Source organism: Macaca fascicularis, chromosome 6 (assembly GCF_037993035.2).
Source record: "Macaca fascicularis isolate 582-1 chromosome 6, T2T-MFA8v1.1".
Taxonomy (NCBI): Eukaryota; Metazoa; Chordata; class Mammalia; order Primates; family Cercopithecidae; genus Macaca; species Macaca fascicularis.
Window position 1 is genome coordinate 115,523,170 of NC_088380.1, and position 25,027 is coordinate 115,548,196.

General features: G+C 33.7%; 1 protein-coding gene across 15 annotated transcripts in view; it reads left to right on the forward strand.

Moving 5' to 3' along the window:
- Positions 1–25,027, forward strand: part of FER (FER tyrosine kinase) — a 439,449-nt gene that overhangs the window by 278,830 nt on the left and 135,592 nt on the right. For 13 of the 15 annotated variants that reach the window (XR_012413997.1, XM_015451752.3, XM_073994008.1 and 10 more), the window contains 3 exons: positions 2,533–2,589; positions 9,788–9,903; positions 13,136–13,230. Coding sequence is in view for 14 of the 15 variants with exons in the window: in XM_015451752.3 (XP_015307238.1) it covers positions 2,533–2,589; positions 9,788–9,903; positions 13,136–13,230 (268 nt within the window). In the remaining variant the exon portion in view is untranslated. Of the gene's footprint in view, positions 1–2,532; positions 2,590–9,787; positions 9,904–13,135; positions 13,231–13,651; positions 14,680–25,027 lie in introns of those variants that run through there. The other 2 variants (XM_065545844.2, XM_073994011.1) reach the window with 1 other exon arrangement.

Here is a 25,027-nt window from a genome sequence, read left to right on the forward strand (position 1 = left end):
GCTTCTATATATAGGGTATGGGGTGGAGAGTTAAACCCCAGAACTGCTACTCAAATGGAAAGTACAGCTTTTTTATTTTTTATTAAAAAATGAACTTTATGGATGTGTAATTTATATAAAATAAAATTTTCCACAGGTTTTAAATATATAGTTCAATGAAACACCAATAAATTGAACTTCCTTTTTTTTTTTTTTTTTTTGGACAGAGTCTTGCTCTGTCGCCAGGCTGGACTGCAGTGCTGCAGTCTTGGCTCGCTGCGACCTCCACTTCCCGGGTTCAAGTGATTCTCATGCCTCAGCCTCCTGAGTAGCTAGGACTACAGGTGTGCGCCACCACACCCAGCTAATTTTTGTATTTTTAGTAGAGATGGGGTTTCACCATGTTAGCCAGGAATTGAACATTTTTATAACCCCCTACAAAGTTGCTTTTTTCCCTTTTGCAGTCATTCTTTCTCAACTCCTGCCCCAAGCAACCACTTCTCTGATATCTAGTATTATAGATTGTCCTTCTCTAGAATTTTATGTAAATGGAATTAGTGTCTATGTATGTAAAGTTTGTCTAGATTTATTAGCTCAGCAAAAATGATTTGCAAGTGCTCTGTCATATGCATCTGTAGTAAGTTCCTTTTTATTGCTGAATAGTAGTCAGTTGCCTGAATGTACCAAAATGTGTTTATCAGTTTTCTTTTTGATGGACATCTGAGTTGTTTCTAGTTTTTGGCTATTACAAATAGAGCTGCTTCCAACATTTTTTGATGAATATTTTTGTGGATGTATGTTTTCATTTATCTTTGGTTAATTCCTAGGAGAGCAATTTGAGTCATGGAATGTGTGTGTTTAACTTTATGAGAAACTTCCAAATTATGCTTTTTTTGCATTTGGGAAAATAATGCTTTTGCATTTTCACCAACAATACATAAGGATTACAGTTGCTCCACACCCTCAAAATCTCTCGATATTGTTAATCTTTTTAATTTTAGTATCTTAATGGGTATGAAGTAATGAAGTACCATCTTACTGTGGTTTGTATTTGTATATCACTGGTAACTAATGATGTTAAGTGTCTCTGATGTTCTTACTGGCTGTTTGTTCATCATCTTTTCTGAACTTTTTTAACACAATTTCTTGAACTGGGTTCTTTGTTTTGTTGTTGAGATAACAGTTTTGTATATGTTCTTCATGCAAATGCTTTATCAGATAGAAATTCAGTATTGCAAAAATGTTCTCCCAGGTTATAGTTTGTCTTTTCATTTTTTAAATGATGCTTTTGAATAAATGTTTTCAATTTTGATGAGGTCCAGTTTTCATTTCTTTTTTATAGTTAGTGTTTTTTGTGCTTCTCTAAGAAACCTTTGCTTACCCACTTGATCATGAGGTTATTATCCTCCTAAGTTTTCTTCCAGGATCTTTATAGCATTAACTTTATATTTAGGAGGAAAAACTATGCATGAAAACTATTGCATTTTAAAAATCAGTGTTGTCCCTTTGTTAACCTAACAGAGAGTGTTGGTTGAGTGTTTGCCACATGGTATTTCAGAAGGTAAAGCACTTCAAATAACTGCCCAGGACATTTTAAAGTCATAGTTAGGATGAATTTTTACTTCAAGATGTCTGATGACTTGTTACAACTCATAGATCATAATAAACTACACTCTAACATCAATAAGAAACCTAACTCATAAATAAAATATATCACCCAGGATACTCTTCCTCCTCCACCTCTTCCTTCCTACTCCCCTCCTTTTTTTGTTCCCTTCCTCTCTTTCTTTCCTTTTCATTCCTCCCCTCCTTTTCTCTTACTTTTTCCCTTTTTCCTTCCTCCATTAAAAAACATATTTTTTCTTACATTGTGGTATTGTGGGGTTTCGTAGTTGAGCTTTTTTATATGATAAAATATCCTCTAGTAATCGGTTCTTGAGATCAGATAATGGGATGCTGTCTTCCAATGATATGTTTGCATCACTGGCCTTATGCACCCTAGTGATACTGTAATTGGTGTTTGTTGCTTTATTATACCACAGGAAATTACCTGGGAAAGATATAGGACTATATGAAGTATCAGAGACAGCTGTAATTCATGGCCCATTTATATGTGGAAAAATTAGCTCTTAGTAATATGATTTGAGTAGAAAAATAATTTCTAAGATTAAATGAGAACTGAAAATTTTGTATTGTAAAATCAAACTCCCTCATGTCCTTATGACAGCTTTTTGAAATGACAAATAATAGCATAACATAAACTTTATGGTTGGTGGAAAGTGCATGCTGTGTTCTAATTACAGGGATACTATCATTTCAAAGACTGAGATTTCTGATGGAATTTGGCTGTAATGTAGACTTTAATATCCTATTGTGTAGTATCATTTCTTAAATCTGTTTTACAGCATCTTGGGGTTATAACTTCTTAGTGTGCTGTTGATTGAATGGTCTGAATGAAATACCCCTTTAGGTCTATTTTCCAGTGGCTCAAATGCAACTTCAAGAAATGTACCCTTGCTTGTACTAAACAACAGTTCTTATTCTTTGCTGTAGGACAAGAAATGGATTCTCAGTCATGAAGATGTCACATTGGGAGAATTACTGGGCAAGGTATGTAATCAACTGAGCTAAATAACTAGAAGTCTATATTGATTCTGAAGACTGCAGATTTTTTCATTTTCTTCAAAGCTTTTCTTATATTGCTGCGAGGCACATTACACATTAACTAGAATGCAATACTGTATCTGTTATCAATATTGTGATGCTCACTGAAATAGATGTGTGAAAGTCTTTGAAAGGTTTAAGGATGATTCTTAACTTTTAAGAATATTATGTGTGTGTTTTCCCCTGGAAGGACTAAAAATCATAATGATTTTATTTCAGTATGCAGTAAACTCAAAACTAGTGAACTGAGATTTGAAAAGAAACAGTGAGATAATAAAAGTTTAAATAAATACCCAAAAGTCTTGTTCTTTTTGTTTCTGGTTACATGTGATAGTTCAGGAAAAAAATGGCATACAGCCTCTTGGGATTTCAGGATTATATATAGAATTACAGTGTGTAACAACGCTGGAACACTGGGCATATCTGAATCTAAAAATGTGGACAAGATACTTGTTTCAATATACATATTAATTTTATAACTAGTTCTATTAATCAGAAAAAGCAACTATATATAATGAAAGTCCCTTTTCTTCCAACATAGTTGGAAGTTTCTTTGAACTCATAGGCCATAGTCAAGTATATGTTATTTAACAATAATGGCAGATACTTGAGAATTAACCAAATGGACTATTTGAAAATTTATTAATAATAGTTTGTTTATAATTGAGTTCCAGTGAATAAGTACTCACTTTTTTGTCAATGACTTAATTAGTGATGTTTCTATTAATATACAAAAATACAAATTCAGTTTATCTTCATGGCGTGATACAAAAAATAGTATAAAATATATATTTAGGAAAAGCTAATATACATATGAGTGATCAGTACTGAACTTAATTAAGGCTCAACATTTTAGATAAAGAAATGATTATTCATTAATTTTTTAATTCAAATGTAAACTTGATGAATTGACTGTTTTCCCCTATTTTTAAAAAAGTTCTGAGAAAGTAAATGTCTGTTGAAATAATATAGTTTGCAGGATTCTTATCATTTATTATTTTAAAATACCTTTCCCAAATGGAAGCATCAGATTGTTATTGGAAAGCAGATTTTTATTGGCATATTTAGTAAGTGAATTCTAAAGAACTTCAAGCTAAAATCAGTGACTCATACGTTATTTCCTCTGGATTTCTTTCCTCATCCTTAAGGAAATATTTCTTCTTTCCCTTGCTCTAAGTAACTCAGTAGCAGTGACTAGAACAAAAAATATTACAAAGACTAATTTCCATGATACAGTTAAATAATAAATTGTAAAACTAAAGCATTTACTGAAATAAAGGCAGAATATGTTGAGAAGGACAGACTTTTTAGTACTATGGAAAAAATATTTTTAGTTAAAGAGAAATATTTCTATTTTTGTGTTTAGTTTATGCTATAAAGTATTAGGAGGAATTTGTCTCCTCAGACTATTTCAAAGAATAATTCTTTTCTCAACAACAAGTAATATGTCAGTCTCAATGAATTTATTTTAAATAAAAGACTGTGACTTTGAGGCAATGTGTAGCTTAATTTCATCCAGTATTTTTAAGTACAAGAAAATGGTTATTTAATATTTTTCACTGCCTATTTTAAATAATCATTTACAGTATACTGCTTAAGAGTGCATGGCTAATTAAGACAATTAGCCATGGTTCCTGTCGTTAGAGACTTTGGAGTTAAGTTGTAATATAAGATAATGGCAGGAATGCTGAGGATTTTTTGTATTCAGCACTGTATTTTTAGTAGACTGTACTTGATATGCAGTATCAGGTGCAGCTATAGTCAATAGTTGGTATTCAATAAATATTCAGTCATCCAGTGTTTTTTGAATTCCTACTATGTGCAAGGCACTTTTCTGGGCACATTTTACAGTATCAATGAACAAGTAGCCAGAAATCCTTTCTCTTATGGAGTTTAATAATCTCTCTAGGAGGAGAAGATAAACAATAAGCATAATAAATAGGTAAATTTTGTAATGTTAGAGGGTGCTAAGTCCTGTGAAAAATATAGAGGGATTGGAAGCATTACTAGTTGTAGTTGCTGTTTTTAGTAGGAAATCAGATAAACCTTATTATCTTACGTTTACTTTTGAATAAAGGCTTGAAGGAGGTGGGAAATTTAGCCACATGGACATCTGAGGGGAGAAGGATCTATGCAGAGTAAACAGCCAATGCAAACTTTGTTTGAAGAACAAGGGAGGCATTTTGGTTGTAACAGTAAGCAAGGTGAATGTGACAGGAGAGGACGTCTGTAAGGTGATGAGGGTATAAATTACATTGACCTTGTAAGTCATTGTAATTACTTTGGCTTTGATTATGAATGAAATGGTGAGCTGGTGGGCAATTTTGAGAGGAGTAATGGCATGATCTTTTTTAAAAAGTTATTCTGGGAGTTGTGAAAATAGGCTGACAACTTGGAAAGGTTAGGAGGCAGTTGAACTTACCTGACTAAAAGATGATGCTAGATTAAGATGATAGCAATTGAGGTGGTGTGAAGTAGTGAGTTCTGGATGTATTTTTGAAATTGAATGAATTGAATATCCTGATGGACTCTGTATGTGGGGTATTAGAGAAAGATTTCAGTCCTAAGTGTAAAAGATTTCAGGGAACGAGAAGAGGTGTTCAGTTTGGGATGTATTGAGTTTTTCTATTAGACTTCCAAGTGGGGATGATGGAAACTATTGGGTATCAAGTCTGGAGTTAGAGAAAAGAGGTCTGAGTCAAAAGTACAAATCTGGTAGTTGTTAGTATATAGCTGGTACTTAATACAATTAGATGAATTCAACAATGGAGTGAGTCTAGATGAAGAAGAGAAGAAGATCAAGGATTGAGCCTTGCTCACTGGGACATTAAGAGGTGAAAATAAGAGAAGCAATACCCAAAGGAGGTTTAAAAAAGCAGCCAAGTAGGAAGGCAGAAAACCAGGAGATATGATGCCTTGGAAGACAACAGGAGAAAGTATATACCAAGGAAGAGAGTGATCAGTTGTGTCAGATGATGCTGAAAAGCCAAACAAGATGGGATTTAGCAATGAGAAGATCACTGGTGACTTGGCTGAGCAGTTTCCTTGGGATGCTTTAGGTGAAAGCCAATTTGGAATGGATTTGAGAAGAACGGGAGGAGAGGATTAGAGGTAGCGAAGATGTAATTCCTTAAAGTTTTGCTGCGAAAGAAATCAGAGATGTGGGGTGGTAGTTTCAAGAGAATGATTTGTGTTTTGTAATTGTTATTGTTTAACTTGAGAAAAATAATAGCATACTAGTTTGCAGTTGGGAATGATCTAGTGAAAATTCATCATTTAAGAGAGAGAGAGAGAAATTGCTACAGCGTCATCCTTGAGTAGGTAAGAGGGGATGCAATTTAGTTCACAATGAAGGATTGACTTTAATAGAAACACAGTAGCTCACTTTTTATAACAGCGAGGAAGATTGGTAGGTGGGTCAGTAGAGCAACAAGAGCCCAAAGTTCTCTTTACATTGCTTCGATTCTTGAAATGAAGTAGGAAGCAAAAGCATCAGCAAAGAATGAGGATGGGAGATTTGAGAAGAGAATAGAAGAGAAGCAGTCATCCAGAAAACGGGGAGTGTGAGTGATCTAAAAAAATATGATATGATTATTAAGTACGTTAAGGGCCCCCTAAGGGTTTGTGTTCATGAATTTAAAGTTAAATCAGTCAGCATGATCATGGTTTTTCTCCAGCCATATTAGCTTTATAGGTGCAGAGTAGGAAGAGTTTTGGATTTAATCAGACTTGTAGATTTGCCAAGGGAGTTTTACAGATTAACAGAAGAGCAAATAAATTGAGAGTGTATGGGAAGGCAGTTGTAATTATTGACCATGGAATTTAAGGTGGAATACAGGAGGAGGAGAATATAATAAGAGAATGACGTAAAAAGTGATAGAACCTAAAGACTGTCAGTTCCTATGAAGTCAAAGGAGTTTTGAAGTCTGGATAAGTATTCCAAAAAGAAGAGGAAGTAAGCTAGAAAGATAGAAGCCAACCAGAAGATGAGACAAATGAGATAGATGTTATAGAGCATTTGCATTATAGGTATGGCACAGTTTAAGATATGACCCTAGAAAATAGATTGGAGTGCAAGATAATTGGAGGAGAGATGATCAAGAAACTGAAAGTTTGAATTCTTGGAAGGACCTTTAAATGTCTATTGAAATTACAAAGTATTAGGACACTGGGTAGACTGACAGTTACCCAAGGGCTCAAATTGTCAGTAAACAAAATGTTTTCAAATTCAGTAAATGACAGCTGGAGTGAGGAATAGTGGGTAATATAATTGAGTGACAAATTTTCAAAGCTGAGAGTTTCAGGAATGTGGGAGACATAATGGTTTAAAACCAGTAATAAGTAGGTAATAGAACACTGTGTTCTATCTGCAGGGCAATGGTAGGATTATATGTGGGGAAAATAAGTAATCACTTAAGTTTAGATAGCAAAAGGAAGTTCATCCACCATTTGTATCTTCTCTAATAAGAGCCATTATTTTGTTAGAACAGGAAGTTAAAGGAAATGATCAAAGAATACATTGAAAATATAATTTTGAGGATGATGGACCATGAATTCCAGAAGGCACTATGCAAGTTGGGGATAGATGAGAAAGGAGGATCAAATAGAAATATGCTGAATCTGAGGGGGCTGGAGAGGGAGAGATGAAGATTAACCTAGGACCACGGTCATCTTACATTGACTGATGTAAACACAGTCAAGGGGCATAAGATTTGTCCTCAGGGACTGAAGGGCAGCAGCAGAGATGAAGTCATGCTTCATGACTTTTCGTCTCACCCTTTGCATCTTAGAAAGGTTAACCTGATTCAGGATCTCAATTCTGTCACCTAAGCTGATCTCATATTCAGCCCCCCACCTCCCATTTAAAGCAAAGGTTTGCGATGAATGATTCAGTGATACAGAGTGATGAGTGTCTTGAGCTTCCTCCTCACCTCTTTGGATAGAGAAGAGGTGGTCTGGGAAAGCATAGTCGTTTCTCAGTGTCTGAAGATTGTCCCTCTGACCACCATTGATAGAGTTGACGTTCTCTGGATAATGGTTGCTAAATTAATGTTTAAATTTTTCAAATGCCTAGTACATGCCAGTACCTCTTAAAATAGGGCAGAAACCATTAGAAAGACACAAAGGGCAATGGGGAGATGTGTATTCAGGGACAGGAGGCATAATTTTGGGAAAATCAAGAAAGTCTTCATGAACGAGGGGCATAAGAAATGGACTTAAAGATGAGGTATCAGCTTCTGATTGGAGGTGGGAGTTTTCCACAGAGGGAAAAATGTAGAAAAGGCATGACACGTATTTAGGGATCACTATGTATTTGAGTTCAGAATACATATAACAGTTGGGGGTTATAATATGGAGCTATATAGAGGCCAAGAAAGTGATAGTAATTGAAGGATGGATATTGAGCAAAGCAGTAGTATAATCAAAGTTTTCTCTGGAAAGATTAATCTGGCAGTGCTGTTCTAGGTGGTTTGGAGAGGTGAGGGACTGAAGATGAGATCAGCTTAGGTAACAGAATTGAGATCGTGAATCAGTGTAACCTTTCTGAGATGCAAGGGATAAGACAAAAAGTATTATGGAGGTAGGGTCTGAATGCTTACAAGGCAAATGATGGTTCTAGTAACTGAAAAAAGTAATATAGCCAGGAAAAATCTTTTGATTAATAGAACAGTAAGTTTTAGACAAGCTGAATTGTAAGTGCTTTAGGTAAGTGGAGGCCCAGCAGTAACTATGTAAATTAATAATATCTTCTCTCTACCTCTGATGTAATAAATAATCTGACAATTGTGGGTAAAAGACAATCTCTTGAGAATAACAGAGATGCGAAGCTCAAATTTTGCTTTTTTAAATTTATCATGAATGTTTACTGTTTAATGTTTATTTTTATGAAAACATGATTTACCATTGTTTTATAAATATTTGAGTTGACTATTAAATAGTAAAAATTGAATATGACTTGTTAAAAATATTTTAAAGTATTTTAATAATTTATTAATAAGCAATAGTTCAAGGTATAAATTTTGTGAACTTTAAACATTAAGAGTTACATTCATCTTAGTGCTCTAAAAACTCAGTAAGTATAGCAGACTTCTAGTTTAGTTACTTCTTGCTCAACAATAGCATTAAAGTTTATTATAAAATATTTGCATATGCCGGGCGCGGTGGCTCATGCCTGTAATCCCAGCAGTTTGGGAGGCCAAGGCGGGCAGATCACGAGGTCAAGACATCGAGACCATGCTGGCCAATATGCTGAAACCTTGTCTCTACTAAAAATACAAAAATTAGCTGGACATAGTGGTGCGCGCCTGTAGTCCCAGCTACTCGGGCGGCTGAGGCAGGAGAATCGCTTGAACCTGGGAGGCGGAGGTTGCAGTGAGCTGAGACTGTGCCGCTGCACTCCAGCCTGGTGACAGACTAAGCCTCTGTCTCAAAAAAAAAAAAAAAAAAAAAAAAAAGTTTGCATTGTATGATTATAGCTATGTAAAAAATACATATGCAGTGTAAAAAACCTAAGAGAATATTCAAGAATAGCTGTTGTGCTAGTGTGTTAGCCTTGTTTTTCTTCTCTGTAATGTTTTGAATTTAATTTTTAAAAATAGATTTCAAAATTTCTTCTCTTCTAAAATAAATGCACGGTAAATAAAGCTTTTTTTTTTTTTGGAGACAGAGTCTCACTGTGTTGCACAGGCTGTGGTGCAGTGGCGCAGTCTCCGCTCACTGCAAGCCCTGCCTCCCGGGTTCATGCCATTCTCCTGCCTCAGCCTCCCAAGTAGCTTGGACTACAGGCACCCGCCACCACACTCAGCTAATTTTTTTGTATTTTTTTTGTAGAGATGGGGTTTCACTGTGTTAGCAAGGATGGTCTCGATCTCCTGACCTTGTGATCTGACCACCTCGGCCTCCCAAAGTGCTGGGATTACAGGAGTGAGCCACTGTGCCCAGCCAAATCAGGCATTTTATACCAAAATATGTCCTAGCCATAGAGTAAAGTTAGAAGTTCTTATGTCTGATAGAAATTAGTTAATCTCAGGTGATACTGACATGTAGGTAAGCACCTTCCTCCTCCTTGGTACCTTTGCTTGTATTTGGTAAAGATTTACATGCTGTCATTTACCCCAGACAATGAATATATTTCTATTTTCAGGGAAATTTTGGTGAAGTATATAAGGGCACATTAAAGGATAAAACTTCTGTTGCTGTTAAAACATGTAAAGAAGATCTTCCTCAGGAATTGAAAATAAAATTTTTACAAGAAGCCAAGTGAGTTATTTAAATTAATCAAAATATGTATTTGTTATGTAAATGATTTATTAAAATGTAAGTTTGAAGGCATCTTAAATTGTGATTTACTGAAATAGTCGGGGTAAGCACTTTTACAATGTGGAATCCAAAAGTCTATCCTTTTGTAATAGTCTGCAGATCAATTCAGCAATCGTAGTCCAACCAAGTGTTAAAAAGCAGTATTATTCAAGTTCTTAAAATGTTACATTATTTCGCTTTCATCACACATACATATACATATATGTATATATGCAATACTGTGCTTATTATAAAAAATTACTATATTATGTACATGAACTGTACAGCTTACATATACGTTTAAGTAGATAATTAAATCTGTCCTACCCTCCTTGGATAGTACTGCTTGGTTCTGTTTTCTCAACCGTTAGGTTTCATTTCTGAGAACCTCAGATTTCTTCAGCTTAGTATCTGGCATTTCTTCTAAAGTTTGCATATTTTTTTGTTTCTAATCTTCTAAGATGATTAATTCTCTTTTTTTTTCTATTATTAGCTAAATACTAGAAAATAATACCTGTTACCTATGTTGCACATACTTAAAACTCTCTGTTAGTGGTAAAATTGAGTATATATAACAAAACACAAAACAAATGCATCTTTCCAGAAGCCACTTTGGAAAGAGTAACCTGGATGGACATGTGGGTGGGAAATGGATGAACTGATGGACAGATGGATGGATGGATGGATCGATGGATGGGGAAGGAAGAGGATACATGGATCCATATGTTTTTGTGTATTAAAAGGAAAGTGCAATGGGAGAATATTGCCATGGCAACAAGAGAACTATTCATAAGTAACATGGCATAGAGTCATATATATATACTAATATATATATACTAAGTCATCATCTAAAAATGAATAATGGCAATGGCTAAAGTAGTTGGATGCATTTATGAAATGTTATCTGCAGAGTAAAGCAGTAAACCTTTTTCATGACTTGTTGGCAAGTCAGAAAAGAAATTGTGATGAATTAAAAGGCATGTGAACACAACTGAAATTCACAGCCTCGTTATTTTACAGTTGTTCATAAGTATTAAGGTAAAATACTGTGCCTCACATGTTTTCAAAAATATTTAAATTTCTTGCTTTCTAACTTTTTTTATTGCAGAGTTTAATTTCTTCTTTTAAGGTGAAATTATAGTTTTATGTTAAAAATGAAACTTACATTCATGCAAACTTCCAAGTGTCCTCTAGTATACACTAGAAGCATATATTTAGATATTTAATATTATCTGAGTTCATGCTGTATTGTGCAAATTTCTTAGACAGTTTCTAACCTGTGAAATTAAAGTCAAACATCATAAAACCTTTCTTTTAAATTTCTAGTAGAAGTTGCAAGGCCAAAGTTATTGGCAGAATATTTCCTTTAGAATTCTTCCCAGTCTGTCTTTTCATTTCTATCTTTTTATATTGTCTAAAACATTTTTATAGCTCTCCTTGCTTTAGTTGTACATGTACAATACATGCATAAATTTTTTGTCTTTCTCCGAAGTTACCTTTTTCGTCCTCTTAGGAAAGGATACAGCAGTTTTCAAATATGAGTGAATTTATAACTATGTCGATAAGATAATAAAGAATAAGATTTGGTAATAGAAATAATTGGGACAGACAGGCATCTGAGGGAATTTAGTTTATTTTTAGCTCATGTTTGGAGTTCTATAGGTGAGTGCATTATCAAGTAGAAGGGGCTCACTGCCCAATGTGCTAGAAGCCAATACCGTGACACCAGGTCTTTGAGAAAAGAAAAACTTACTGTTAAACATCAACTGTTACTGATTTCAGAGCAATATTTTTATTAGAAAAGGTTGAGGGGGTAGATTCTGAAATTACTAAGTGATTAGTGGAAGGGGAAATGAGAGGCCTGGAAAGTCCTTGGCCACACATGGTTATCTCTTCATGCAATCTCATGGTTCATATGTGCAAATCCAGGGGGAGTTAGTCTAAACTATGTACTGGAAATTCAGGCCGTGATGTTAGCAAGCTTGTTCCTGCATAGATGCCAGTTAGCCCTATTTCTTCTAACCAATTTCAGCAGTTCTTTTATAAACAACGGGAGTTTCAGTGATAGAGCAAGTTGTTTCTTTTTTTATGTGCTATCCTGCAAACTCAAGGATTTTTGTTAGTCATTACTGTGTTGCGATTTTTTTCTTAACTCTTTAGGGACATGGTTTCAAGTCTATCCTACTTTCATAGCCCACTGATGAAATTTTGCCCTTATCCAAACAAAGGCAACTCTGCTTTAGCTGAAGTCTCTGTTGAAACTCTATTATTCAATTATCCATTTGCCAACTTTCTCAGAACTTTTGTTTCTACCATTTTGAAATTGATCCTGATCAAGAAAGTATTTATTACAAAATCCAATGAAATGTAGCATTTACCAGTATAAAATGATTTCTTATTTTCTGTATTTTAAAATCAAGTATGTGTGTTAAAAATAAATATATGTATGCTGCCCCAGCAGCTCACAATTTTTGGCCCACTAATACTTTTCAGCTATACTTTTGTGGTAGTGGCTAAAACCAGATATTATAATTTGAAGGGAGTTGTACATGTTTTAGATTAACTAGTTCATTTCTATTTAACATGGTTGTTAATCATTCAGAGTAGATAATAATTTTTAAAAGAATATTTAATTAAGGATAATTGACTCATTTGCATCCATATTATGTTGCCAATATGTACCAGTATGGTTGGGCCTCTGTGTCCATGGGTTCTGTGTCTGGGGATTTGATGAGCCACAGAACAAAAATATTAGGGGGAAAAAAGTTGATGATTGCCTCTGTACTGAGCATGTACAGAATTTTTTTCTTACTATTCCATAAACCACACGGTATAACAACTATTTATATAACATTTACGTTATATTAGGTCTTACAAATAATCTGGAGATGGTTTAAAATACGTGAGAGGATGCATGTAGGTTATATGCAAATACTGCACCATTTTGTGTAAGAGACTTGAACATGCATAAATTTCAGTATCCACGGGGGTCCTGGAACCAATCTCCTACAGATACTGAGGGAAGACTTTACTCATTTGTATACATCTAATTTATCATAATTTGGGGTCATACCAAAATTTTAAAAATTGAATTATGATTCAAGAGTATTCTAGTTGTAAACACTATGTGTGATCACAAATTAATGCTTTATTATTCAAATAATAACTATTCTTATATTTTCATCTCATCTAGAATTCTCAAGCAATATGATCATCCCAATATTGTCAAACTTATAGGAGTTTGCACACAAAGACAGCCTGTCTACATCATTATGGAACTGGTTTCAGGTAATGTGATCTGATAATTTTGCATGCTGACATTTTAATGTCGTGTTTTATTGTTTTTATATGTTCAGTCTCTTTGATTTCTCCTTGTAAAGTTTCCAAGGATTTTGTCTAACATTTCCAGATAACAAAAGAGTCTGTACCTATAGTCAGTATTTTTATAGGCTGTAACACTTTGCTGTTTTCTAGAAAATGTCAACTGCTTTTTTAAAAAGACAGATTTATTATTAGAATATAGTTACATATGGAATTCAGTTATATATAATCTTCATGTGCAAAACACTAGAAAAAGATAGTGTACTTAGACTTTATCATAGTGACAGTACTATCTTATATTTAGTTCATTGTATATCATTTTCCAAGTACATCTCCACACAACCTCTCTTCTAAATGTTTGAATTAATTTTTAATAATTTTTTTGTAGAAATGGAGTCTCACTATGTTGCTCAGGCTGGTCTTGAATTCTGGGGTCATGTGATTCTCCTGCCTTGGCCTCCCAAAGTGCTGGGATTACAGACATGAGCCACAGCACCCTGCACAACCTCTTTTTTGATGGTCATATGTAATAATCTCACAATGCTTTGACTCACTTTTGAATTATGAACTTCTTTCATATGTGGACAAACAAAAAAGTGATCAGTCTATGAATATGTCTTGGTATTTATTTCTGGTGACTTTCAACACCTTTATGTTAACAACTTTTGACAAAGAAAACTTTGAAGTGCTATATTAATAGTATGTTTTAAAGTTTTTTTCATTGTCCAACGTCCTGTTGTAGAAAATACAATCAGAAGTAAAATTTGATCTCATAAGCTTTACAAATAGAGTATTTAATAAGTGAAAGGAATTTGCTTTACTTTTTAAAATTATTTACTCATTTTAGGAGAAATTTAAATAAATATGAAAAACCTTTCTAATTTTAATTAAAATATGTAAACATATTGTAGATAGCTCATTAATTTCTGCTTACAGAAATTAATTTTTCATGATTTGTAATTATTGGTCCTGTTTTGTTATACTACTTTGCTTGCTATTGAAATATTTCTCAATATTACCATGTAACTGCAGAATACCTAGCTCATTATCATCTTTATCCTCATCAGGATGGCATTGTCTATGTTAGGTACATTGTATGTTTTAATGGTTTAAATGTGTAAATATTATAAATACATACTAACATTTACATGGGTGCAAATGAAGCCCCTGAATAATAAGGAATGCCACTGAAAAACTTAGATTTGGGAGGTGGGACGGACTTGAGGAAAGGTGATTTTGGTCTTACTGTAATTGTTAAAGGACCATAGATGCAAATTCCAGATGGCAAGTCCAAATTAAATAAAACAAAAGAAGGTAGTTTTGTACAGGAGCCAAGCAAGTGTTTATCTAGACTCTGACTAGTAACCTCTGTTTATATTTTTTAAATGAATAAGAATAATAAACTTCATTAGAAAATTGAAAATATAATGAAAGGTAGAAAATTGAAAATGAAACCTTCCACTCAGTCTCTCTCAAAGCTAATTGCTGCTTACAGTTTTAAAATTTTTTTTCCAGAAAAATGTTTAATGCAGATGCTTTAAATTTAATTATGAAACAAATTATACTCCAACAGTATTTCAGATCTTGCTTTTTTTTTTTCTTATTACTATAATGTGTGATGGTTTTACTGTTTTACAGTTATCTATACAATTCTACCTTTTTCTGGTAATGGCTACAGAATATTCCATTTTGTGGATTTACATAATTTATTCAACCACAACTTTATTTGTGGATACTTTGGTCATTTTTATTATTTGTTTTTACAAAGTGTTCAATGAATATCCTTGGACTAACTGTAAGAATCATTTGGAAGTGTATCTATAGGTAAAAATTCAGTAGTGAGATTGTTGGATCCGAGTTTCTGTATTTTGATTTACGTAAATGTATTAGCTTTTGATTTCTCCATAAGTAATTATCACAATCTGAGGGCTTAAAGTGACACCCATTTTTTTACCTGACAGGGTCTGTAGGTTAGAAGTCCTGACAGCCTTGACTGTGTTCTCTGCTCAGGGTCTTACAAAGCCAAAATCAGGATGTCAGGCTGAGCTGTTATCTGGAGACTCTGGGGAAGAATCTGCTACCAGACTCATTCAGTTGCTGGCAGAATCGTGTCCTTGCAGCGTACCTCTAAAGTTCCCATTTCTTTGCCTGCTGTCTGCCAGGGGCATCTCTTAGCTCCTTGAGGTTGCCTACATTCCTTTTCACATGGTCTTTCTATCTTCAAAGCCAGCATGGGCCTGCTAAATCCTTCAAGTGTTTTGAATTTTTCTAACTTTCTCTTATGTTACTAGGTAAAGAATACTCTCTACTTTTAAAAGGGCTTATATGATTAGATCAGGCACACCTGGGTAATCTTATTTTAAGGTCAACTGTACATGATAGAACATATTACGAGTAGTACTTACACTCATAGGGATCCAGGTATTAGAGTAGGACATCTTTGGAAGGCCATATTCAAATTCTATCCACCATAGTAGATTTTGCTAAATTCTCCTAAAGGCTGTTTGCAATGTGCAATCTCAAACCTTACTGGTGAACTTTTCATATTCAGTTACATTAAGTTCATTCGTTGATCTTGCAGTTTGAATGCATCTTTTACCCGTGCATGATTTTATAGTATTATGCTTCAGTCATTCGGAAAATATCAGATCACCAAGTCATGCAGATATTTCAAATAATGATATAACTCATTATGTAATATCACACATTTATTAATGTCACAAGTCTCATCAGAAAAGTAATGGAGGCGGCTGGGAACACTGGCTCACTCCTGTAATCCTAGCACTTTGGGAGGCCAGTGGGGTTGGATCATGAGTTCAGGCATTCGGGACCAGCCTGGCCAACATAGTGAAACCTCATCTCTACTGAAAATAAAATTAGCCAAGTGTGGTGGTACATGCTTGTAATCCCAGCTACTTGGGAGGCTGAGGGAGGAGAATTGCTGGAACCCGGAAGGTAAAGGTTGCAGTGAGCCAAGATCATGTCACTGCATTCCAGCCTCAGTGAAAGAATGAGACTCTGTCAAAAAAAAAAAAAAACAACAACAACAAACAAAAACAAGTAATGGAGGCTATCAAGCTCATTGTGGCAGATACATGTTTTGAACAAAACTATAGCACCCAAGTTTTTTCATGCCTCTTTGTAATTCCTTTTTCTACCTTTTACTAACCTGTCACAGCCAACCACTAAACTGCTTTCTGTCACTATGAGCATTTCTCAGAACTCTTAAAAAATGGAATCATGCAGTAAGCACTTTTTTTCACTAAGTATAATTATTTTAAGATTAATCCATATTGTAATGTGTATCAATAGGTCATTCTTTTTATTGCTGAGTGGAGTTCTATTTAATGAATATACTGCAGTTTATCTGTTCAGCTGTTGATAGACTTTTGGATGATTTCCAGTTTGGGGCTATTCTAAATGAAGTTGCTATAAACATTACTGTACAAGCTTCATCTGGACAAATGCTTTCATTCTCTGGGGAAACTGCCTAGTAGTGGAATGAATGGATCATATGACATTTGCATGTTAAATTTTTTAAGAAACTACCAAATTACTTTCTAAAGTTTTTGTTCTAGTTTACATTCTCAACAGCAGTCTGTGATAGTTTCAGTTCCTCCACATCCTCGTCAGCACTTATTTGGCCTGGTTAGTTGTTAGTCTTTCTAATACTTCTATACCTTATTGTTATTTTAATTTGCCCTTTCCCACTGAATAATGATGTCCTTCATGTTTTCATGTGCTTATTTGACGTTTGTATATCTTCATTGGTCAAGTGTCCAAATCATTTGCCTATTTTAAAAACTGGGTTGATTGGTTTCTTACAATTGAGTCTTGGTTCTTTACATATTCTGGATACAAATCCTTTTTCTCTCAGTCTATGTCTTGTCTTTTCATTCTCTTAACAGTGTCTTTTGAAAAACATCTTTATTTTGATAAAGTTTAATTTACCTATTTTTTTCTTTTATGGATCATACTTTTGATGGTATATCTAAGAAAACTTCGTTGAACCCAAGTTCAACGAAATTTTTAAAAAAAGTTTTTTTCTTAATTTTACTTTTAGAAGTTTTAACGTTTTAAAATTTATAGTTGAGTGTAGGACCCATTTCAAGTTAATTTTTGTATATGGTGTGAGAAATGGTTAGAAGTTTATATTTTTGGCATGTAGATATCCAGTTGTTCCAGCACCACTTGTTTTAAATGACTCTTCTTTCTCTCTTGACTTAACTTTTTACCTTCATATAAAATTCATTTTTCCATACTTACATGTGACTTTATTTTTGAACTCTATTCTTTTCTCTCAGTCCTTTTGTCTCCATGCCAATACCACAATGTCTTGATGACAGTAGCTTTATAATAAGTCTTGACTCAGAAATAAATCCAAACATATACAGCCGACTAATTTTTGACATGAAGGCACAAAGGGGAAAGGATAGTCTGTCTGACAGGTAGTGCTGGGAAAACTGCATTTTCACATGCAAAAGAATGAAATGGGACCCTTATTTATACCATACACAAAAATCATCTCAAATTGGATGAAAGACCTAAAATAAAGCTAGAAAGTATGAAACTCCTAGAAGAGAACATGGGGGAAAATTCTGGGACATTGGCCTTGCTGATGATGTTTTGGATATTACAGCAAAAGCTCAGGCCACAAAAGCAAAAATAAATAGGACTATATTAAACTGAAAAGCTTCTGCACAGCAAAGGAAACAATCAGTACAATGAAACAGCAACCTACAGATTGCAAAAACTACTTGCAAATCATATACCTGATAAGGGGTTACTATCCAAAATGTATAAAGAACTCATACAACTCAATAGTAGAAAAGCAAATAACTCAGTTTAAAGATGGGCAGAAGAGGCTGGATGCAGTGGCTGACACTTATAATCCCAGCACTTTGGGAGGCTGAGGCAGGAGGATTGCCAGATCCAGGAGTTCAGACTGCCCGGGCAATGTAGTGAGATCCTGTCTCTGTGAATTTTTTTTTTTTTTTTTAATTAACCAGATATGTTGACGTGTGCCTGTAGTCCCAGCTACTCAGGAGGCTGAGATGGAAGTATCATTTATGCAGGGAGGTTGAGTCTGCAGTGAGCTGTGATCGTGCCACTGATCACAACAGATGTGCCACAATAGAGGGAAACCTTGTCTCAAAAAAAAAAAAAAAAAAAAAAAAAATCACATACAACTGATGTGCCACAAGAGAGCAAAACATTGTTTCAAAAAAAAAAAAATTAAGACTGCAATAAGATACCATGATGAATAGGAAACTTAGCACCTTAACCTCCAAGTACAATAATGCCTGTGCTTACCTGGGTAAAGCTGATTAATTTTAGAAAACCTGAAAAAAGATATCAATCTCAACTTTGTCTTTCACTAGGGATTAGTAACTACCCCCTTCGTTTTGACCTGAATGTTCTTTTTAAGTTCAGAACTTCCTGGAAGTAATTAAATGTTAAATTATCTGGTACATTGCTCACTTCACACAGACGCATGGCCCTTGGCAATCCTCAAACTCATCTTAATTTGAAAATGACTTATGACTTTGAAACTTTTCTGAAGAGTTTTCACCAGACTTAAGATGTTGTCAAAATTTTTCTCACCTCTGTAACATGACATCTTATTTATGGTTTAAAAAAAGTAATTGAGTTGATTCAGTTTATTTTAGGCTTAGAAACTTTAGGCTTAGAAATCTAGACATGATTATTTATATTGTTCTCATAAATGTCTTTAAGATTTACATATAAAACTTTCAATTTCAAAATTCCTTTTCTTTGAATTTTTCATTTTCATTCGTAATTTCTATAATACATTTCAGTAATTTTTGCCAAAAAGTTAAATTGTTTTAAAAAATAAACATTTCACCCTTCCCATTTACTGTGAAATTTTATATGGTCACATGATTTTAACAGTCAGTTTCAGTTATGTGACTTCACAGCTATGGAAGGTTACTATGGTAGTTAACTGGCAATGACAGTTTCAGCTGCTTTAGTAACAAATCCCAGCATTTGGAGTCTGGGTACTTGCCTGGCATTTGTGTCTTTCACTCTTGATAAATGTAGAAAGGATAAATTGTGCCAACAAAGGATTAAGGAATGTGACTCCTGGCTTGTACTCACTAAAAGAGTCCTCAAAGTCTGAACTGGTACCTTTCCTAACATAGTTTAACCCATTGCCAATTATATTACAATTTTACTTCACAGTAATCAGTTTTGAGGCCGATTAAAAGAACAACATAGTAATTCTCTAATTAATATTTCATTCAAAAAATTTTAAGATATAGCAACTCAGTGGCTGAATTTTTTAACGTTGCAAACAGATTACTAAAGAAAACCCAATACTGTGGAGTTTATTATTTTGTGTTGTTTGAAGATGATGGTAGAATATTCCTTTAAAACAACTTTGATATGAGGCTAAATGCGTGCAATTATAAATTAGTGCACAGTAAGTTTCAGTTTGGGAGAAATGAGTACTTTTTTCTTTCTTATGTTAACTGATATTATCTAAATCTAGACATTCCCATTTTTATTTTATAATTCAGGAGTATTACATTACTAAAAGTTAAAATATTGTGCTCTTGGTTGTCATTTTACATCATGCATAATACATTTGATATATGTGTTTTCAAAACAACGTTTAGAAAGATAGCAACTTTAATTTGATATTTCTTTCTGACCCCAGTGATACCTTGGATTACTTTAGTATTTCACTTACTACTTAATATCCCAAAGCAAATACAGATGGAATAGTTTAAACTGGCTATTCCTGCAGATACTAAAGTCACTAATGTCCTTGTAAATTGGAGTTACTTTATTTAATTTACATATGACATAAGTTGGTATCCTATTGGCATCCCACATGTGTGGTATTGACCGTTTTTCCTATTGTATTTTAGGTATACCCTCTTAGTAGGCCACTCTTTTTTTTAGTAGGCATCTATTCTAGTAGTATATATTCTTTCCCAGAGGTTGAGCTAAATGATAAAGACATTAACCCAGAAGAAGAATATAAGAAATGAAATAAAAATATAACTGTTTCAGTTAATAGGATCACTCCTGTAAAGGAAAAATATCTATAACTATTACTGTGTCACTTCTTTGAGTGGTTTTAAAGAGTGCCAAGGGATTTTTTTCTATTAATGAGGAAATGTTGATATGTTCTAAGAAACATTAAGTTTTCATGGTACATTGGAGCGATAGATGCATTATGTATGTCTGAGTACTATTACTCATATGCTTTTTATGTTCTGAGCTTCTGATGGCATTTATACCTATGAGTAAGTACCCTCAGCAAAGAGGCAAGTGGCATGGTGAGCGGGACAAAGCATGTTCTGAACCACTCTTGCTCTTAGATTCTGTTTTTTAAATGACTTTCTGGTATTTGAAGTTCCTTCACAATTGAAAGTGTAGGAGTTATGAATGAACATTTCTTTAAAGGTACTATGAGTTTCACTTTTGGCTTTGTAGGTGATCATTTATATATTTTTGTTACTATACATGGAAAAGTCTTAAAATTCCAAAAGATGAACAAAGGTTAATGTAATATTTTAAATAAGAAAATGTACTTTATTGGCAGTCTACTTATATTTGATGCAAATGTTAGAGGTATGAGCAGGACTGGTATAACTGGTGAACTCAAGTGAAATAAAAACCACATTTTACGTAAAATGGCTTGTTTTTACAAATAGGTTTTTACCAATAACCTATCCAATATATATGAATCTAACAGTGTGTATCAGTATGAAATTTTCGTTTTATCAGAATTATAAGGCAAGCTATAATTTCATTAAAACACTTTGGAGCCAATACTGTTTTTCCAAGATTAAAAGACAACTGAAAATCATTTGAATCAAAATTAAAAAAAAAAATTTATTGAATCCAAGTTAAAAGTGAATATTGTTTTATTTTTTCCTGCTTGCACTGATGTACCATATTCAGAATCTATTATGTAGAAACCAAATAAAAGCCATGATCTTGTCAGCATTAGCCAAAGGTATTGTAATGCCACTCTTTTTTTGTAAATTTTATCCCTTTTTAATTATAAGTTAGCCTCTGTATTCAGAAATGATGATGATAAAATATATCTGGACTCTTCTCAAGTTTGTGGAAGCAATGAACCTTATGCATTAATATTAAGGAAGGTAAATCAGCTGGGCTTGGTGGCTCATACTGTAATCCTAGCACTTTGGGAGCCTAAGGAGGGTGGGTAGAGCATTGAGCCCAAGGGTTCACAAATTCATTTTGAAGGATTGCATATTATATTAAGCATTGTATAGCCTCTTGTCAGTGAGATGTAAAAGTAATATTACAAACTGTCGTAACAAGGTTTTGTATATTTGGAACTTTTTAATTCTTTATTTGCTTTCATTTGTCCTTTTCTGTAAAACTAGATTGTCATCGGTACCTATTTATAGGTGTGTATTTCAATTCCAGAGATAATATGATTGAGAGCCTAATAAATATACCTACAAAATGTAACCTTTCTTTGAAAGAGTAAATTTGCCTAAATTCTTCTGGGTCAAACTTGAGAAAACATGATCACATTTGACAATATCCACATTCAAAATGAAAGCTTTTATACAGCAAAGTGAGAGTGATTAAAGAGGTGACTTTCTATAGTGTCTTTAACTTTTTATTGTAGGAGATTACATATATTAAATATTTTCAGGTTAGAATCTGTTTTTTTAAGACCTTCTTCTTCTGTGTTTGTCTGTGTTAGTATGAGGAACCCTTAGCAGATCATTGATAAAGACTTCAAAATGAAGTCTTGTCTCATAAGATGATACCTGCTACCAGCAAGTGTTTGAATCTCTGTATTTTCTATCTTGGCTGCTACAGATTAAGAAATAAACCCTTTCTATAGTTAACAGCTATCATGATTTCATGCCATTTGTTGAACAGGATGAGAGACTCAAATATCTATTGTTTTACAATTTTTTACATCTTTTTATGTGCTTCTTTAAAATAAAAGATTTTGTACATAGGTAATTACATAGCACAAAATTTATAAATATTATATCATTGAAATTATTTGTTTTTAAGAATCAAATTTATACTTCTAAATTATTTTTAACTTAAGTAGAATTTCTAAACTAATGAGGCTATTATTTGATGGAGCTTTATTATTTCAAAAATAGTTGAAACCCATCAGTTCTGATAAAAATAAACCCAGGAGATGCAATGATTAATTTATTTTTTGTTGGAAACAAATGTGTCATCCTGTATTTAAGTGACTGAAACTTAGAAGTACATCTGTTTTTCTTTAAGACTTTCTGTTCTTTATAAACCTGTTATTATGAGATTTGGATTAATTACACTATTTGTTAAATACTTACTGAGCACCAGCTTTGTTCCATACAAAATACACTAGTGAAAAACACATCAGTGATCTCTTTTCTCAAAGAAATCACAGTGTAATGGGAGAAACATATGTTTAACAATCACAAATTTATTTCAAATTTGATATAAAAAAAGCGATCAGAGAGATTGTAGCAGGTAGAACCTGATTTGTTTTAGCGGCCTTAGGAAACATCATCTGGAGGTGACATTTGTGTTAAGATCTGAAAGATAAAAATAACCTTTGCAAAGGGCTAGGAAAAGGCTCAGATAATAGCAAATGCAAAAACCTGTGGTGGGAAAAGGCTTTTGTGTTTGGGGAACAGAAAGTTAGAGTGACTGCGGCTCAGTGAGCCTTAGAGAGACTGACATAAGATTGGAAAGGTAGGACCTTACAGGTCAGGGTAAGCAATTGGATTTTATTTGCCGTACAGTCAATCCTGTGTTAGGGAGTGGAGTGACTGGTTTGTTGTTGTTGCTGTTGTTGTTGTTGTTGTTGTTTTCAATTTTCAGAGATTACATAGGGGACACCAAAACCATCTTTCTGTCCATGACCCCTGTTCTCCTTAGTTTCTCTTCTTGGAGATAACTACTCTTACTTTTTGTGAGATTTTTATTGTTGTTATTTTTGTTTGTTTAGCTTTGTTTTTATACTTCCAGGGCTTTTTTATGCAAATGGAGACATATATGCATATACATCTTTTTTATCATGAATGATAGCTTGTACACTGTTCTACCCTCTTTTTTTTTATTTGATAAAATATCTTGGAGTTATTTACATCAGTATATGTAGATTTAATTCATTCTTTCAATGGCTCAGTAGTATCTGTTTGTGCCTCCTTGATAATTGTGTTTTCTGATCATCTGCTACTATAGTAATACAGAGTGCTTCAGTCAAAATTTTGTACATCTATGTTTTCTTTCTTGTAGATATATATTTTGGGTTAAATTCTACTCTCTTGAATATCTAAATAGATATGGTATAGGAAAGCTTCATGAACATTCCCAAAAATTTATACCTATAGATCCACAGTTCAGGCAGCATTTGATTTGAACTTAAGAGATTTCTAGAAAAGATAGTGGCTCCCAGTGGAGCCTGTGCTTCCAGAAGCCTTTATAATATTTTATATAAAAGCAGGTATGTATAGGAGATGAGTTTACAAATAGTCAAGCAAACCCCATATTGAGCCGTGATCATAGAAGGAATTTTACTCTCTATGAATAAGAATATCAGAAGGTTTTTTTTTTCTGATCCCTCTGTATAATTTCCCCTCAGACCAAATTTACTGTATTCCAGAGTACTCGATTGTGGAGTCAGAATTTCTTTAGAAAACTGAGAAAGCCCAGTGGGAAACATACCTGCTCCCAAAGCGTTTAGGTCTATTCAGTCATCATTTGTGTTGCTCTGTTATTACCCAGTTTAACACTTATAAAAAGAAATGCTCAGTGGAGTACAAAATGCACTGTAATTCTTATTTAGATGCTGTTATACCTGGAGCTGACTTTTGCCAGTCTAAACATGACCACTGTGGCTTTGGAACCATATATGATTTTAAATTATTGCTCTACTATCATCTGTGTGACTTTAAGCATGCTACTTGATCTCTTTAAGCCTCAACATTTTTACTTATAAAATGGGGAAAGAATATAATGCTCAAAGGGTTCAATGAAATAGTATATGTAAAGAGTGTGGCTCAGTTCTTAACTCATTTTGAGTTCTTAGTAAATATTACCTGCTGGTAAATTAATCTGAGCTGAGAAATAACATTATGTAAAGATTGGATTTTCAGTTCAGTGAGCTATCATGTTCTTGTAATGCCTAAATATTTCGGAATAAATGATATCCAGTCTTTGGAAAACTCAGTATTTTCACAGCAGTAGTCGTCGCCCATTTTAGCTTAGACTGTGTAGTCCAAATGTTAACTAAATAATTAAAAAATGAATCTGAGGCCTTTAATTTTTTTTCTCTTCCTTCTAGACTATTATAAAAAAATTAATTTCAGAGAAAGAATGTTGTTAATGTGTAGATCAGTAAACTTTTTCTTGATATTTGCAAATATTAAACCTTTATATTCTAAGGAAAAATCATACAAACGTAATACAGCAGCTTTCAGTAGACCAAACATGTTATAAAAGTCAGCCATAAATATAGAAAGGAATGTGTTTCTGAGGTGAGATATTAAAAAAAAAAAAAGGTTATTTGTAATAGGCAAGAGTTTGGAAGGCAGTTTGGCTAAGCAAAATCACAAACTCAGAGATAGTAAGAGATAGACAAATCAAAGTTAGACAACACGTGGATAGTTAATAGGTGGCTGAGAGGACAAGAGATCTTTAGAGAGTTTAAAAACTGTCAGAGATGGATAAGAATGAATAGAAGAAACATTTCTGCAATGTGCTGAGACACATAGGAAACCAGAGTATGTAAGAC